The 18,521-nt window shown below is 41.5% G+C and overlaps 1 protein-coding gene across 3 annotated transcripts in view; it reads left to right on the top strand.

The window, feature by feature from the left end:
- GXYLT1 (glucoside xylosyltransferase 1) overlaps positions 1-15,655 on the top strand; it is a 52,084-nt gene extending 36,429 nt beyond the window's left edge. For 2 of the 3 annotated variants that reach the window (XM_075274297.1, XM_075274296.1), the window contains 2 exons: positions 175-327; positions 15,536-15,655. In XM_075274297.1, coding sequence (XP_075130398.1) covers positions 175-327; positions 15,536-15,568 — 186 coding nt within the window. In that variant the 3' untranslated portion in view covers positions 15,569-15,655. The remainder of the gene's footprint in view (positions 1-174; positions 328-15,535) is intronic. The other variant, XM_075274298.1, reaches the window with a different exon arrangement.
- Positions 15,656-18,521: the final 2,866 nt, after the last annotated feature.

The raw sequence follows: 18,521 nt of genomic DNA, 5'->3' as shown, positions 1-18,521 counted from the left end.
ACTGCCGTTTCGAATAGTACTCGCTCATCTCTATACTTGTTACTTCCCGCCACTTGCATATAGATATTTGTCAATATGTCCTGCTGGCCTTCTTTTCTGGCGGCAGTAAAGCTATTATGTGTTCTCATGATTCATAATAATAATCCTTTTCTTTTTTTTTTTTGTTCTATGTAGTTCTCATTTGGAGATGACATCTCTCAATCTTTGTTGCGTCCTTTAGAACTGGAATTGCAGAAAACAGAACACACCTATTGTGGCAGGATACATAAACTATTCACAAAACAGCTTATAAAAAGCATTGATGACTATTATACACGACAGTCAAATGTAAGGTGATGTTTTTGGCTGAGGTATATTATGTGTGAACTAAATGGAATCCTACAAAGAACAGAGCCACAGTTCATCATCCGCTTCTGTTCGTAGGAAGCGCTACATGCTGTGCATTTTTACTGGAAACCTTTGTGGCCATTTATTAGAAATGAGCAAATGCTTTCAAAATATCCTACTGTGTTTTGTATAATGGTGTATCAGGATCAGAGCTTGTCGTAGGTTTCATTCATCTAAATGACTTTTGGAATAATGTTTTGTAGCTTGCATTCAAGCCGAATGAAGGGTATCAGCATGTTTTACGCATGCACCTTTTTAATAAGTTTTTTATGCTTCTTAGTTGGAATGTTTTTTTGTATTATCTATGACCAAGGAAGTAAAATACTGACTTAGTCATAAGTTTATACCTATTAGTACCAATAGTTGGTGAGACACTTCTGCCCTCAAGCCCCAGTAACTTGTTGGCAGTTTGCCTCCCTTTCCGCCATGAAGAAACTATGGATTGGGCCTACAGTGCAAAGATTTTCCTAAAATCATCATGATAGTATTAAATATTGATAAAGCACATGATTTCTCAGCATTTGATTAAATCGTACTAATCTGTCATGAAAAAAGTCATTCCTCCACCTACGTCTATTTTTAGTAAAATTCACATAATTTGGAAGTTGAACAATAATCTAAAAAGTTGTGAAATACTTCCTGACTAATCTCCTTGCCCCTAAACTACACCACAGTCAGTGGCAATACTGCGTCATGATGAAAACCCGCTAAATTTGAGACTGACTGCTTACTAGTCACATTGTGTCTGGCAACCCCATGTCAAAGGACCCATACTTGTATTAGCCACAAAATAACAATTCTAGATTATTTTAGATTTATGCTGTTACACGATTTTTCTGAGACACATGAATACATCATGGCTGATAACAGTTGGGGGCAGGGCATGCTGGCTTGAGCAGCTCCAGTATTATGTTGCACTAAGAGACTCTTTGCACTCTTTGGAAAAGTAGATTTCCTAGGACTGCTCTTCCCTATTACTCTGCCTCCAGTCATAAAGGGTATGATGGAGGGAATATCTAAAAATTGACGGAGGTTTGTAAATGCTTTCACTTTAGCATGAAGGCTAAAGCCTCATGTTGCAGAAATGCAACTTTTTTTTTGCAATTTTTTGAGCCAAGACAGGAGTAGATTAAGTAGAAGGTAGAAGTATACAAAAGTTCCTATATATTTCCCGTTCCTTTTATAGCCGTTTTTGACTTTGGCTGAAAAAGCGCAACAAAATCTGCAACAAAAAGTTGCTTAACCTCTAGAGGGTGTAAAATTTTATATATATATATATATATATATATATATATATATATATATATATATCTCAAAATTGGTTAAAAACATACACAAGAAAATTTGCTCAGCCAGTCATTGCCTAAGGCAAGTGTTGAGTGGGGCAAAGAAGTAGGGCAGTAGTACCCAGCAGCATTGGATCGAAACCGGAGCAGCGGGAAATCAGTGAGGCAAGTTTTGTTTGTTTTTTTCTTGTGTTTTTTTTTTTTTTTTTTAATACACGTTCTGGGCATTTTATGAAAAAAAATAAAATTAAAAAATACTCGCCAGTAAACACCTTAACATGCACTTTTAGTGATTCCATTTCCAGTGTAAAAGTCTTCCTTCCCATACCAGTGCTCAACGGTGTTACATCTGTTGGATTGCATCAATTCCTCCTTGTACTAGTGTTTAGTGAGTAGTATTTTTCTGCAGTTTTATATGTATCATTTGAGCTTGTACACATCATTATTTATAATTCTGCTTTCAAATCCTTTTTAAAGATAATTGGTCCAATTTTGGACAATTGTTTTAGCCTACGTTTTATACATGTGTTTATATGCAAGTGCCTCTTTGCTGTAATGTAAGTTGAATAATTTTGAGATCTTCTAGTCTGATAGTACCTCAGAAAACTGCCGAGAAACGTTGTCCATCTCGAACTTGCCAGTAAAACAGATATTGGACCAATGTAAGCAATGATAAGTTTGGCATTTCATAATATGTGGTTAGACTGTCCATTTACTATCTACAGTAGCATTGCAGCTATGCCAAATTGATATTGTTGTGCTTATTTTACCCTGAAGATGTTGCTGATCAGAGTTTTAGGGGGTTAAAATATAATATATCTGCTGGTAGTACAGTATCTTCCAGTAGTTATCTCCTCAATCCTACATTTTTTTAATGTATTTTTTTTTTTTTTTTAAATCCAAAATCCGTTACCATACGCCACTGGTGTATTTTTCCTTCCAAACTGTATGCTGGCTTTAGCAGCAGCCACAACTACCCTGTGTCACTTGCATGTAATCTGGAAATACATATCTTTTCATATTACTGCATGTTTGAAGAATGAGACCGTGCAGTAATTTGATGCTATAGACCAGAGCAGGGGTAGGCAACCTTTTTTTCCTATGGCATGCCAATTCAAATTAATAAATCAAAGATGAGGTACATGGGGGGACCATGCAATAATTATAGGGCAGACAACCCCTATACTTAAGTCATATACCACTAACCATAACACAGAAGTGCTGACACGAGATGCTTCTGGACACATTCATTTACTGCTATTTCCGGGATGCAGCTGTTAAAGTACACATACAGCCTTCAGTCATTGGTAAATGTATGTGTCCAGGAGCATCGTGTGGCAGCACCCTTAGGTATACGGTTAGCTCTGCTCATGCCGAGCCATACACGCCGGCACTCCCCATTCACTTCAATGGGACTGCTCGGAGTGAAAGAAGCAGCCCATTCATTTCTATGGGGAGCGCTCGTATGCCGGCTCCCATAGAGATGAATGGAGCTGCTTTAGACGCCGCTTATTCTGAACGTCTTTTACGTTCAGAATAAGCTAGTGTTTACTCAGTGTGAACTCACCCTTAGGGTAGTGACACACTAGGTATCTGGATGCACCTATAGCTGCATACAGTCCTAGTCCACTGATACTTTCACTTCTATGAAAAGTTGCATTAACATGGTGTGTTTTTGCACAATAATGCATGTTTTTTTTATTGGAAAACTGCCTACATTTTTTGGGGGGAAAACAGTCATACAAAATAATGTCCCATGGTGGCCCCTCCACACAGTATAATGGTCCACGGTGACCCCTCCACATGGTATAATGTCCCATAGTAGTCCCTCTGCAAGGTATAATGTCTCATAGTTAACCCAACAAATTTACCAAAAATTTCTGGTTCAGCCTAACCAGAAATTTTTGTTGTATGCCACTCACAAGCTTTTATTATACTCTTAGTCTATTCAGACCCCAGAGTATAATAAATGGAGGCTCAGGAGAAGTGGTCAAACTTGGAACAACCAAGACCATTTAATCCCATATGAAAGCTACGTGTAGTGTGTCCTACCTGTGACAAAAAAACAAAAACAAAATGGCAAAACCCAGCTGGTTCTCTCTGCAGGTTTCACCCATCTGACTGAGCTAGTTTTGAAAAACCATGCCAGACCCCTAAGTAAAGATAAAGTAAGATATTGACTTTCTAAGATTTTAAGAGTCTGGCTTAAAACTAAGGCTTAGTTCACACGCAATTCCACATGTGCATATTCCGTTGTGACTGCCGCGACGGGATACTGGTGCAGTGCATGGCTTCCCGTCGCGGCTTTCCGCTCTGGATTAGGCCCAAATGAATGGGCCTAGTCCAGAGCATGCTGCCGCGAGGCGAACGCCGCAGCTGAATCAACCGCAGATTTCGTCTGAAGAAAGGGCAGCTCGCTTCTTTTTTCCGCTAGTGGCAACATAGTGTGTATCCACTAGGGGTATATTTACCACAGATTGTAGGTTCTAATGGATATTCTACAACAGCTAATCTGTGAGGGGTGCGAGTGTCAGACCCCCACAGAAAACATACCGATAACCTATTCTGTAGATAGGTCATCATAAGGTTGATTTTGGGCAGGAAAACACCTTAACTAAATTTTGCTATTGTAGAAGCACAGCTTGTATGTTGTGATGAAAATGCACTATATCCACAATTTGGTGTATAGTCCAAGCAGCCAGTTTTTGTTGAGCTAGAATTTAGAATTTGCGTATAAAAATAGAATGATTGACCAAAGTTGGGAGTAAGGGTATGTGCACAACATGGCGGTTTTGTTTCAGAAATCTGACTTTCATTTATGAGATATGAGCTGCCATGCAAGAACACACCATAACCTATTTTCTCCTGTTTTATTACTTCTATTAAATGTGAAATAATCGGTTTACATTTTCTGATGTTTTAGAGAACCTGTGCCTTATGTTATGGTTGTATTCTTTGTGTGTTTTTTTATGTGAGTCTTGACAATCATTAATAGTTACTGTGTTAGGCCACTTGCGTATGATCAAGTCTTTGCGGCATACTGTTCAGGCCAGCGAATCTGGCACATGCGGACGGTGTCATTGCCTAGACTGTTGTGGGAAAGCAGAGTTAAGCAGTTTTATATGTTTATTTCTTTGTTTCTTTCATGAAAACATATATATTTCTTAGAATTCTCTCCATGTCAAGTTGTCATAGCTGAAATGCCAGTTTCACTGTATCTGCATCTCAGATTTACTCATTGTTTGTTTTATATCTTTTATGTTTTTCCTGGGCTTTCTGGAATGAAAAAAGTATTGTGTTCATTGTATACAAATATTCATTAAATATATGTAAAACCTTTGTTGTCTTTATTCTGAGAAATGTAAAATAGAGAAACAAACTTGACAGCATGACAATTGTTGCAAGAGCTAAGGTAAACTTGGATATTTAAGGGAATTTGTTTAACAGCATTCAGACTCCTGTCAGAATACAGAAAAAGTTACTGCTCATGTAAAGTGAGTGAACTTGCATGTAATTGCTTCACAAATGTTCTGCCTCTGACGCTGGGTTCACACCAGCGTTCGGTCTCCGTTCTCAGGTTTCTGTCTTCTGCATGCAGAAGACGGAAACCTGTCATGCCGAGTCCGGCCGTGAGTTTTGGTGATCGTTTTATGCTCTCCGCGGCAAAACCGGCTTTATTAAACCGGACACAGAGTACTGCATGTCCGACTCTGTGTCCAGTTTGAAAAAAAACAGTTTCGCCGCGGAGAGCATAAAATGCTCACTGGTGCTCACGGCCGGACACTTTTCTAACCCATTCAAATTAATGGGTTTGAAAGATGCCGGCAGGTTTCCGTCTCCTGCCCAGTTTTGTGCAGGAAATGGAAACCTGCAGAACGGAGTCCCGGGCGCAGATGTGAACTAGCCCTTAATAGAAAGAATGTGTTCTCACTGCACTACTTTCTGGGCAAACTTCTCCTGAGTGTGACCATTAGACCTTCTTCTGAAGTGGATGCTATAAGACTGGGTTTAGCTTTATGATGGGGTGTGGTAGAATTTTCTGAAGTGAAAGATTTGAGACTGCTGACTTTAAGTTCAATATTCATTAAAGGGGTTTTTGGAGCTATAAATAGTAATGATCTACCCTGAGGGTAGATCAGTGACACACAGCACTCATATTCAGTAGGCAGATTTGTTCTTTGCAGCGACTGAACCAAATCACTGCAACTTGGCTCCTATTCAATTTTATGGGAGCTGATATACAGTAACTTGGTCTATCAACTGTAAAGAGTAAACTGAGTGGTCTGATTCGTGCTTCATTCTCTTTACATCTGTCCCGAGAACACTCCCTTCCCCTGTCATCTACCCTCCGATGAGCTTTTACTCCGCAGAATTTTGTCTTGCTAAACTAAAGGGGTTGTCCAGATTAATTTATATTTTTGGGTGGGGAAACTGAAAAAAAAAACCCCTCTCCTGGCTCCGGTGCCTCCTAGCGCAGCCCGGTCCTGCAGTTCCAATGTTTTCTTGTCCAATTAGCTGCCTCTGCAAAGGACACAGGACGTCACTACCAGGAGCCTAAGGAAAGGGACACGGAACATCACAGCTGGCAGAGATTTCTGGCAAAAGAAGGCAGCAGGAACGGACAGGTGAGTGTGCTTTTTTTTTACCCCCACCTTCTCCAAGCTAATTTAGAAAATTGTGAGAGGAGCGAGATAGACACAACTGCTGCTAACAGTAACCTTTTGTATCCCACTTTTTTTTTTTTTAACTTTTTTTTTTTTTTTTATACACATCAGTACTTGCTTCCTATATGAGTCTCAGTGTCTTCTGAGTTAGATCAGTGGATTTTCCTCTATTTTCTGTGTGTAGTATATGGCCTCCACCCACCAGCTCAGAGATAATAACTTAAAAATTGAGCATGTAGAGGAGAAAACTTCTAAAAATCATCTATCCATCCATCCCTGATTTATTCGTATTTACTGCAATTGAAATAGTCTCAGCTATGTCTATAACAGTGTCATCCACCGAATTTGCAAATGACAGACTGTCAGAAACGTCCTTCTGACTGTAAAGCGCTACAGTACCGGGACCGAGAGTGCTTTACCCGGGGCACAGATCGGGAAAGCAGACATTGCGTTGAATTCAGCGCACTGTCAGCTTTCCAACAGTATATAGAACTGCCTGTGCCCAAATCGGTGAAAGGTCCTCTTTAAATCCTAGTGGATCCCCGATTTATTTATTTTTTTCCCCCCTCCAGATCCTGGGATGTCCGCTCTTCTCTTTGTATATGGAGGGTGAAGTAAATCTTGCGACCAATATGCCAAATCAGGGTCGCCAACACCTGGACACTAGCTGTCAGGGGAGACGGAGCTGTAGAATACAGACGAAAGAAGCAGAATCCAAAGAATTCCACAAAAAATCCAGGGGGTGCATTCCTTGTAAATTAGACTGGAACCCATATGGTATGCCATGCCTTCTAGCAGAACTTGAATAGATTTGATAAAGGTGTTGCGTTTGTAGAGTGCCTTGAATACCCTGAAACGTGTAATCTAATAAAAATTCAGAGTACTTGTACCCTTGGGTTCCAGTCTTATTTACAAGGAGGTCACCCCCTGGCTTTTCTTGTGGAATTCTTCGTACTCTGCTACTTTCATCTTGTTTCTGAAAATGTTCTAAATAAACAATAACGAAAAAATTATAAAACAACTTGAAGAGAAAGCTCTATGTTTGTGTACAACTAAAATATAAAAAGTACCTGTGTTATAAAAGGGGTAGAGGAGAATGGAAGGAAATGCAGGCACACACAAGTACATACTCCAAGCAGGTTTTTCACCTTGACAGGATTCACACGTAGACCCCTAGTATCACAAGACATATATGCCCTTAGGACACAACACTAATATTAATTACCCAACCAACCCATCTGTTGTACTGTATTAGATCTAGTCAACACAGGGAATGATTCTATGCAAGATGATATTTCATCAGCCTCATTGGAATTCTCCTTCTACTTAATGAGAGAGAACAAAAGTTAAGGAGGAATGGGGTAAGGACATGCGTAGCATGTTCCAGGTGGGAGGTTAATAGCCATATCTTTAGAAGATGGGCTAATGATGGACATCTTTGTATGGCTAACACTGTATAGTAGACAATAGGCATGATCTAGTTCTGCTCCAGTCTTAATACCTTTCTGCCTGGTTTGAGATGTGAGTTATTAAGAGGTAGTCTCTCCCCATAAGGAACATGATGCAATGTATTTTTATAATATTAAGTTAAGGGAACCATCATTTCTGTCCAGGCTTGGTTCATGAGTTTTATATCTAAAAAAAAAAAAAAAAAAATTCTGCTGAAGCAAAAAAGCAATGTCTGACTTTCATTTATTCATTTTCATAGAATTATTTATTTATTATTACTTTTGTCAGATTCAAGTTATTTCTGTGACCATTGTGGTTTTTCTTTCATTAAACGAGGGGTACCAACAATTTTGGCCATGTGTCTATATGCCAAGAGCAATGCTGCTCACTCGCCATACAAAGTGTAGCGGTGGTTTAAAGGGGTATTCCCACGTCGCATACTCACCAGTCTTCGCTGCTATAAAATCTTCTTTCTTCCTGCTTTGTTGCGTCATTGGTGGGCGGAGTTACATATGCAAAGCCAGCGGCAAGATGATGTCGCTTCTATGCCGCTGGCCCTGCGTGCGCGCTCATAGATGGTGAGACCAGTCAGTTCCCCAGCCTTCACAATGCAATACAATCCAATACAGACCCGGCATCCCCCTTTCTATTACAGCGGATGCCGACTCTGTATTGGCGGCCCCTGTGCCGGGTTAGACACTGGCACAGGTGCCTGCGACATCGCTACGCTCCTGCCCTGCATGAAGCCAGTAGCGGCAGGAGCGATGCTTCTATTCCGCTCCTCCGCCCCCCCCCCTCCGGAATAGCAGCATTGCTCCTGCTGCTGCTGGCTTCATGCAGGGCAGGAGCGTAGCGATGTTGCAGGCACCTGTGCTGGCGTCTAACCCACCTCTCTATTACAGCGGATGCCGGGTCTGTATTGGCGGCCCCTTCCCCCCAAATTATAACACCCCCCCCCCCAGGCTCGCTCCTGTGCACTTAGCCCCTCCTCCCTCCCCCTGAGAGCAGCAGATACATCACTTGACTTTTGACCAGATAAGTCAAGGGCCTGAGTAGGGAACGTAGCTCTCTGTTACAACCATCCCCGAAAAAAGACACGGGGGAATTGCGCATCATTGCTACGTATGATAGAGCAAACAAAGAGGTGCTTCAAGTTCTCAATAACACCTGGAACATCCTGAAATCGGATCCGGATATAGGTCCAATGATTGGGGATCGCCCCTTGGTGACTTACAGAAGGGGTGAAAACTTGAGAGATAAGTTGGTTAGGAGTCACCTACCAGCAATATCGGAACGTACTTGGCTGGGTAGGCATGCTAAAACAGTCACTGGTACTTATGCCTGTGGATTTTGTAAAGCATGTATCTCCATCTGGAAAAGTAATACCTTTACAAGCTATACGACCGATAGAACGTACACTAACAGAGACTTTGTCAACTGTAAGACCTCAGGGGTGATATACCTGGCAACCTGTACCATGTGCAAATTACAATATGTGGGCAAGACGATTAGGGAATTTCGTCGAAGAATTAGAGACCATGTAAACGACATTGCACGTAGGGAAGACACACCGATTGCTCGTCATTTTTGCGAGATGCATGATGGCGATTCGTCCCTTCTAAAATTTCAGGGGATTGAGGTTGTCAGGCTGTCCCCTAGAGGAGGAGATCGGGACCAAAGATTGCTGCAGAGAGAGGCGAGGTGGACTTTCCTGATGAAAACAATTAAACCTCAAGGTCTCAATGACAAGATTTCCTATGCGTGTTTTATTTGATCGACTTGAGGACTATTCACTTGAGAGAGTTTTCCTCTTTTTCTCCTATGTGCGTCTTAAATGGCCCATATTATGTAAATAGACATGATTTTGGGATATGGGCTTTGGATTGGTCCTGTTTGCAGGGTTGAGATTTTGTATCCTGTAGCGAAGGGTCTATTCTTAGTTTAGTGTATATACAGTAATTTCCTGTTTATTCTGACAGAGTCACTCTGGTGTTTTGGTGTGGCACTTTAGGTGTTAATCCGTTGTGGTTTTCTTTAAAAAAAAGGGGGGTTGGTTTACCTGTTGCAGAATCCCTATTGTATACTCCGATTAGGTGGAATTTGTATTCTGAGGTGGCTATGGTGGAATTTATTTTCACTATTTACTTACTGGTCTTATGACTGTTCGTGCGGTTATATGCCTATGGGCCGCGGCGTTCTGGTGGGGGTGGAGTCTGTAGATGAATGTGCTGCCCCCTCTGTCCTGTGATTGGTCCATCGGTTGCGCATGCGCAGTGGCAGATACCGACCCTGTGTACATCAGCGGTTTCTATCAGCTGTCTAGGAGTGACGGCAATTTGTTGATGTACGTAGATGGGGGCGGGACCTATGCCTTAAAAGGCCGTACCTTCGGCGGCCCCGTACGGCCAAGTATCAGTGCCGTGGCAGGGAGCGGGAGGGTCTGCACCAGCAATTTATAATCCTTGTGGGTAGACTGGATATTTGAAATGCCTCTGATGATACAACGGGCTAATGAAAATGTACTAAGCCCATAGTTGAAACGCGTCAGGCAAAAGAAAAAACAAATGAGCTGTAGATAGTTAGTAGCCTTTAGGTTAAATGAATGACTAATGAACCTAGGCTAGACATCAGTTCTGAGCTCATAGGCAGGCAGGTGTGTGGCTATATCATTGGGGAAATAGGAGGGCTCGTATAAATATCCAGCTAGTGGTTTCTGACGGCTGGTTTTGAGTGCCCGTTCCCCTACTACTCCTGTCCTGCTCTGTATCCTCCCTTTTGTGTATTTAATAGAGATGAGCGAACAGTGTTCTATCGAACACATGTTCGATCGGATATCAGGGTGTTCGCCATGTTCGAATCGAATCGAACACCACGTGGTAAAGTGCGCCAAAATTCGATTCCCCTCCCACCTTCCCTGGCGCCTTTTTTGCACCAATAACAGCGCAGGGGAGGTGGGACAGGAACTACGACACTGGGGGCATTGAAAAAAATTGGAAAAAGTCATTGGCTGCCGAAATCAGGTGACCTCCATTTTAGACGAATAGTGGATTTCAAATCCGGGTCATATGAGAATGTGAACTTTGTGACTATGAGACAGGGATAGCTGTACAGGCAGGGATAGCTAGGGATAACCTTTATTTAGGGGGGAATGTTATTAAAAATAACTTTTTGGGGCTCTATCGGGTGTGTAATTGTGATTTTTGTGAGATAAACTTTTTCCCATAGGGATGCATTGGCCAGCGCTGATTGGCCGAATTCCGTACTCTGGCCAATCAGTGCTGGCCAATGCATTCTATTAGCTTGATGAAGCAGAGTGTGCACAAGGGTTCAAGCGCACCCTCGGCTCTGATGTAGGAGAGCCGAGGGTGCACTTGAACCCTTGTGCACCCTCAGCTCTGCTACATCAGAGCCGAGGGTGCGCTTGAACCCTTGTGCACACTCTGCTTCATCAAGCTAATAGAATGCATTGGCCAGCGCTGATTGGCCAATGTATTCTATTAGCCTGATGAAGTAGAGCTGAATGTGTGTGCTAAGCACACACATTCAGCTCTACTTCATCGGGCTAATAGAATGCATTGGCCAGCGCTGATTGGCCAGAGTACGGAACTCGACCAATCAGCGCTGGCTCTGCTGGAGGAGGCGGAGTCTAAGATCGCTCCACACCAGTCTCCATTCAGGTCCGACCTTAGACTCCGCCTCCTCCGGCAGAGCCAGCGCTGATTGGCCGAAGGCTGGCCAATGCATTCCTATGCGAATGCAGAGACTTAGCAGTGCTGAGTCAGTTTTGCTCAACTACACATCTGATGCACACTCGGCACTGCTACATCAGATGTAGCAATCTGATGTAGCAGAGCCGAGGGTGCACTAGAACCCCTGTGCAAACTCAGTTCACGCTAATAGAATGCATTGGCCAGCGCTGATTGGCCAATGCATTCTATTAGCCCGATGAAGTAGAGCTGAATGTGTGTGCTAAGCACACACATTCAGCACTGCTTCATCACGCCAATACAATGCATTAGCCAGTGCTGATTGGCCAGAGTACGGAATTCGGCCAATCAGCGCTGGCTCTGCTGGAGGAGGCGGAGTCTAAGATCGCTCCACACCAGTCTCCATTCAGGTCCGACCTTAGACTCCGCCTCCTCCAGCAGAGCCAGCGCTGATTGGCCGAATTCCGTACTCTGGCCAATCAGCACTGGCTAATGCATTGTATTGGCTTGATGAAGCAGTGCTGAATGTGTGTGCTTAGCACACACATTCAGCTCTACTTCATCGGGCTAATAGAATGCATTGGCCAGCGCTGATTGGCCGAATTCCGTACTCTGGCCAATCAGCACTGGCTAATGCATTGTATTGGCTTGATGAAGCAGTGCTGAATGTGTGTGCTTAGCACACACATTCAGCTCTACTTCATCGGGCTAATAGAATGCATTGGCCAATCAGCGCTGGCCAATGCATTCTATTAGCGTGAACTGAGTTTGCACAGGGGTTCTAGTGCACCCTCGGCTCTGCTACATCAGATTGCTACATCTGATGTAGCAGTGCCGAGTGTGCATCAGATGTGTAGTTGAGCAAAACTGACTCAGCACTGCTAAGTCTGCATTCGCATAGGAATGCATTGGCCAGCCTTCGGCCAATCAGCGCTGGCTCTGCCGGAGGAGGCGGAGTCTAAGGTCGGACCTGAATGGAGACTGGTGTGGAGCTATCTTAGACTCCGCCTCCTCCAGCAGAGCCAGCGCTGATTGGTCGAGTTCCGTACTCTGGCCAATCAGCACTGGCCAATGCATTTCTATGGGGAAAAGTTAGCTTGCGAAAATCGCAAACTGACAGGGATTTCCATGAAATAAAGTGACTTTTATGCCCCCAGACATGCTTCCCCTGCTGTCCCAGTGTCATTCCAGGGTGTTGGTATCATTTCCTGGGGTGTCATAGTGGACTTGGTGACCCTCCAGACACGAATTTGGGTTTCCCCCTTAACGAGTTTATGTTCCCCATAGACTATAATGGGGTTCGAAACCCATTCGAACACTCGAACAGTGAGCGGCTGTTCGAATCGAATTTCGAACCTCGAACATTTTAGTGTTCGCTCATCTCTAGTATTTAATACACTAGTGGTTCATAATAGTGCAGAGATAAGTGTCAATTATAGAGACACAATACTGCTTGGCCACTTAATGTGTTTTGAGTTTATACACATAAATATTTTTACCCTTATTTAAGTGGTTGCTGTTTTATTTTAAAAATACCTTTCTTTTAATGCATATCAATAAAGGTTGTGTTCTTTTAATACGTCCATTGGTGAGTTGCTCACTCACTCCTTTTGGTTATGTTTTATAAACACATTGGTAATTCTAGTTTTTCTTCACAATCTCATTGACATGGATTGGTTTTGGCAACTGATCTACAAAGAAAAATTAAGCTTTTAGATGCTGGTGCGATTTATACAGGCATGCTATATACCATGCTGAGAAATCAACCACCTGATGTCTTTATAATCACTTGCAAACTTGGTAAATTATATGTCCATGGTTAACCATAAAACATCACGACTAGCTACAATCATGCCGCAGCAGTATATGCAGCTGTTCAGGGTGTAATTAGCATCTTAATCCAATGGACTTGCTGATTGACTTCAGTCAAGATTAGTATGTCAATTATTCTAAATTATTTTCTATGTTCATTTTCAGCCTAGAAATGGTAAACCTCGTCTTATCTTGGATTCTGACTGATGTGATGTTTCTAATGTGCAAAATATGTTAACTCCTTCATATTCATTACCTTTCTGCCATTGATGCTGTCATTACGTTACTCCTCCCATCTTATTAGTTACTGTATTGAAGTTGTAGTACCACCTAGTGCTATAATTTCTAAATTATATGCTAAGTGCTTACTGTAATTACGGTTTAAAATTACCCAGAAGAATATGTTACAGTTTTGCTTAAAGTGCTGCCCAAAGATTACAAATAATTCCTGGGGGATCTCACACCTGTGTCTCTACATATGAACAAACTGGCTACCAAGCTTTTCCACTGCCATTCCTTTCATATCTGTGGACCTGCACACCATCCGTACTGTGAAACGTGGTGGTAGCATCATGCGTTCGGGATGCTTATCTTCTGCAGGGACAGGGAAGCTGGTCAGACTTTATGGGAAGATGGATAGAGCTAAATACAGGACAATCCTGGATGAAAACTTGATGGAGGCTGCAAAACTTTGAGACTGGAAAGAATATTCACCTTCCAGCAAGACAATGACCCTAAACATACAGCCAGAGCTACAATGGAATGGTTTAGATCGAAGAATATTCATGTGTTAGAATGGCCCATTGAAAGTCCAGACCTAAATCCCATTGAGCATCTGTAGCAAGACATGAAAATTGCTGTTCACAGACGTTCTTCATCCAATCTGCCTGAGTTTGAGCTATTTTGCAAAGAATGAGCAAAAATCTCAGATGTGCAAAGCTGGTAGAGACATACCGCAAAAGACTTTCAGCTGTAATTGCAGTGAAAGGTGGCTATACAAAGTATTGATAAAGGGGGGCTGAATACTTTTGCACGTCACTCTTTTCAGATTTTTATTTCATTAAAATTCTGAAAACCCTGTATCATTTTCCTTCCACTTCATAATTATCTGCTACTTTGTGTTGTTCTGACACTTAAAATCGCAATAAAACATGTTTGTGGTTGTAAGGTGACAAAATGTAAAAAAGTTATTAGCAGCAGTGACTACATGTGGTCATCCCTTATGTGCACATTTTTATGTACACTGGAAAACAATAAACCCATGGCAATGTGTAAGTTCTGCAAGCAGGGAATTAGTTGTGGCCGTGCAGGAATGTAAAAACGGTTTCTATTATCATCACCGCCTGCTTATACTCCTCCATGCCAATGTCAGTCATCCATAAGGGAATGTGGATTTGTCTGTGTGGAGAAAGGTGCTAGCAACCATCAATATGTGGAGCAACAAATATGGACAAGGACAATACATGGTTTTCATAGCCCAATGTGTCAATGATTTGAGTGCCAGTGGCCACAGTCCTGAAGTGCAACAAGGCCAGGTACTAGTACCGCCCAATTTGTGTAGGCCTACTTCCAACACCAGAAGGGGCCTATCTGCCTCCTCTGGATATTCTTCTCTGGATCATTTCTGTTCCCATTTTCACCAGAGTAAGTCGTTGCTTTCACTCCCCCTCCCTCATTTCATGGGTATCAAGTAAAGTGCTACCATGCAGTTTTACAGCCAGTGAGACTCAATTACAGAAACCAAACAGTGTCCTGAAGCAAGTATCCCATTGGACAGCTTCTTGCCAACTACAATTGAGCAATGTTTCCTGTAAAAATGGCACTAATATTGTGGCTGCACTGCATTTTGGTAGAATGGAATGTGCTAAATTTGGTTTGTTTGTACTTAGTGATTTAATGGAGGTGCTGCTCATGGCCAGAAAAGTGTCTGCACATTGTGTGATTAAAAACACCCTGCTGAACTTGCAGCAACAAAACAGTCTGCCTTTGCAGTGCCTTATCTGTGACATTCCAACTCATTGGAATTCCACCTTGTGCCTGGAGTGACTATCTGAGCAGATGAAGGTGGTGAATGATTATTGCATGCAATAGATCACAGTAATATTTAGTTATTTGAAGACTCTTGAGGAAAGTGTGTTGCCTTATTAAGCCCTTTGAGGAGGCCACTGAATTTGTCAGCAGTTACAACTTCCGCATCAGAAATATCATTCCTTCACTATTTATCTTACAGGAAACACACTCATGGAACAAGGGATGGTGGTAGAAGATCTGGAACTGTTTGCTTGGAAGATGAAGAGAAATATTCTATTTTGGATGAAGGAGGGTGTCTTGATATGTCACAGCTGGGAAGGGGTGGTGGAGGCTGACCCTTAATTGTTTCAAGATCATGATGGCAATGACCAGGTTGACCAGGATTTTTTTTTTTTAAAGCCACTTCATCACTTTTCAACCAGGGTCACTAGCATGTTAAAATGCAAATAAGTATTTCCCACATACATATAAGTCATTGTCACTTTGACATAATTTCAGCTGTGTTTGCTGTAGAGAGTTAGAAATGAGCAAGATAGATTCCTAGCACCACTGACAGTGTTTAAGCCAATTTATGCTCTGGTTTGTGACAAACCCATTCGACCCAATACAAATCTTTGGACCAAACTAACCAGTCCAAAAAATTAATTTTCAATCGTTTGCTCTTATCTAATCCTGATTAATATCCATATATATATATATATATATATATATATATATATATATATATATATATATATATATAGTGTGTGTGTATATACCACATTTAACTTTTCTTTGACAAGTTTTATCAGTGTAGAGAGTCTTTATGATTGATATGTTTACGGTGTCAGGAATAGGGCAGTAATTTTGCCCTGCACTCTGCCCCTTTGTTACGTGACCAGCGCATGTGAGCAAAGTCTTTTAAGCAGTTAAAGGAATGGCACATTTCTTTCATTTTTCTTAGAATCAGAAGGATGTTTTTCCAATATATCAATGAAGACAGTTGGCTACAAGCAAAGCAATATTTTCAAGTCAGTGCTGATGTATTGTATTGATTTTTTCTGGAATGTGCTGGTAACCTTAACTCCACTCTCATGATGGATGCAAAGCCTCTAGCAGAAGAGGACCTCTATTGTACACATTTTCCTGTGTTTCTGTGTTTTGGGACACTCATTTTATCAGCCTCCATCTGTTAATAGTTTATTCCTTTTATTTAGCAGAGACTGGTGGTCTTGAGTTCCAAAAATACATTAACGTTGCCTGGAAACTTAGTGTTTAAAGGCAGCAGCTCTTCATATTCCCTGGTGAATTCTGAGTCTTGTTTGAAGTGCACTTTTGATAAAAATCAAAAAGCTCTCAAATTATTTCTGTATAACCTGCAGATATAGAAGTGTTTTCTCTGAAAAGCCTTTAAAGTTTTTATTTCTTCTTTAGTGACATTGGAAATGCAGTTTCATTCTTAGCAGTATGCATGCAGTCAGAACAACCAAAAACTATTTTCTGTTTTGACAGTTTTATCTTCACTGTATACATAATTTCATTTTATTTAAGACAATACTATGCTACACAGATTCGCTATATTTTATGGTATTGTACAGGAGACAGTTTGCCTATTTCATCAACTTTCTATGCCATGGAAAGCTGTCATTATTAAATCTGTCTTAAATCACAGATTTCCATTTCAAGCATAATTGTATTTCCAATTACTTGTATCTTCTTACATTCAAAGATGGCTCCAGTGTGGTAAATCGAGCTTCAAGTCGAAACATAAGCATGATTCTGATAATGATCCATAATCGGCTATATTCGCCAATACCAGCTAACATCCATCAATACTTTCCATGTCCAGTTGTCCAGGTTTATGCTACATTTTTAAAATAATTTTTTAAAGAATGTTGGTGATTTAAAATAAATAAATAAATAAAAATGTTATCATCTACATTATAAAATCCAGTAGTTCGAATGGTGGCCACTAAGCCTTAAAAGGGATTCTATCATTTAGAAAAGTGATTTTGCGGTAAGCAAATGCCTGAATAGCCTTTAAAAAGGGTATTCAGGTGCTGCCTCCAGTTCTACCAAAGACCCCCCATTTTTTACTAAAAATAGGTAACCAATATATGCAAATGATGCTTACCAAGCTCCCTGGGCGTTCCCTAGGGCCAGCAAGCACCCCCACGTCATACCTCTAAAATGCTCCTCCGTTGCTTGTACTCCAAAACACCTTCTCCTTCACATGTCCTGTACCGTCTATATCTTTTGTAGTCTCACTCCAAGCGGTTTAAATCCCATGTATGCGCAATAACACTCCATTCTGAGCAGTACGGCGCATGCCTGAGCACCATTTTGTCATAGACCATTCAGTTCTCTACAACAAAATGGCGCTCGGACATGCGCAGTACCGTTCAGAATGGAGCATTACTGCGCATTCACAGGATTTTAACCACCCGCAGCGAGACTACAGAAGATATAGACGGTACAGGACGTGTGGAGGAGGAGATCTTTTGGAGTATAAGCAACGGAGGGGCGTTTCAGAGGTATAACGCGGGAGATGCTCGCTGGCATGGGGAATGCCCAGGGTGCTTGGTGAGCATTTGCATATATTATTTACCCGTTTTTACTAAAAACTGGGCAATCTTTGGCAGAGCTGGAGGCAGCACCTGAATAGCCTTTTTAAAGGCTATTCAGGCATATGTCTACCTCAAAATCACTTTCCTAAATGATAGAATCCCTTTAAATAGTCTGCCACTTACTGTTTCCTGAAGATGGACTTTGGGCATAGACATAGACATAGTCTTCAGAAAACCGTACTGTCTTCTATGGAATGAAAGAAATTTTGAGAGAAGTCCTAAGTAGTTGATACCTTTTTTCTATGGGAGAGTTTTCTAGGCATACTCTGGGACCTAAGCAGAGAAGGGAGCAAATAAACTGTGAAATGACCTATTGTGACTGGTGGCTTCTGTGTCTTATCTACATATACATGATAGCTGTGATGAGCAGTGTGCTGCTAAGTGAGATGGCTGCTGCAAAGAAATCTCCTACAGAAAACATGAAGTCTCAGCATATTACTTAGCTTAGTAAGTAGAAAATATATGTTTGCATCGTCTTTACGGGTTATGGGTGTATGTTTTGTACACATTTACAATATTGTGCAAATGTCTTACTCAAATGTCTAAAAATGTTGCAAAGTATGAATGCTTTCAAAAATA

This window comes from Leptodactylus fuscus, chromosome 5 (genome assembly GCF_031893055.1).
Source record: "Leptodactylus fuscus isolate aLepFus1 chromosome 5, aLepFus1.hap2, whole genome shotgun sequence".
NCBI classification, from domain to species: domain Eukaryota; kingdom Metazoa; phylum Chordata; class Amphibia; order Anura; family Leptodactylidae; genus Leptodactylus; species Leptodactylus fuscus.
This window is presented reverse-complemented; position numbering and strand designations above follow the sequence as displayed.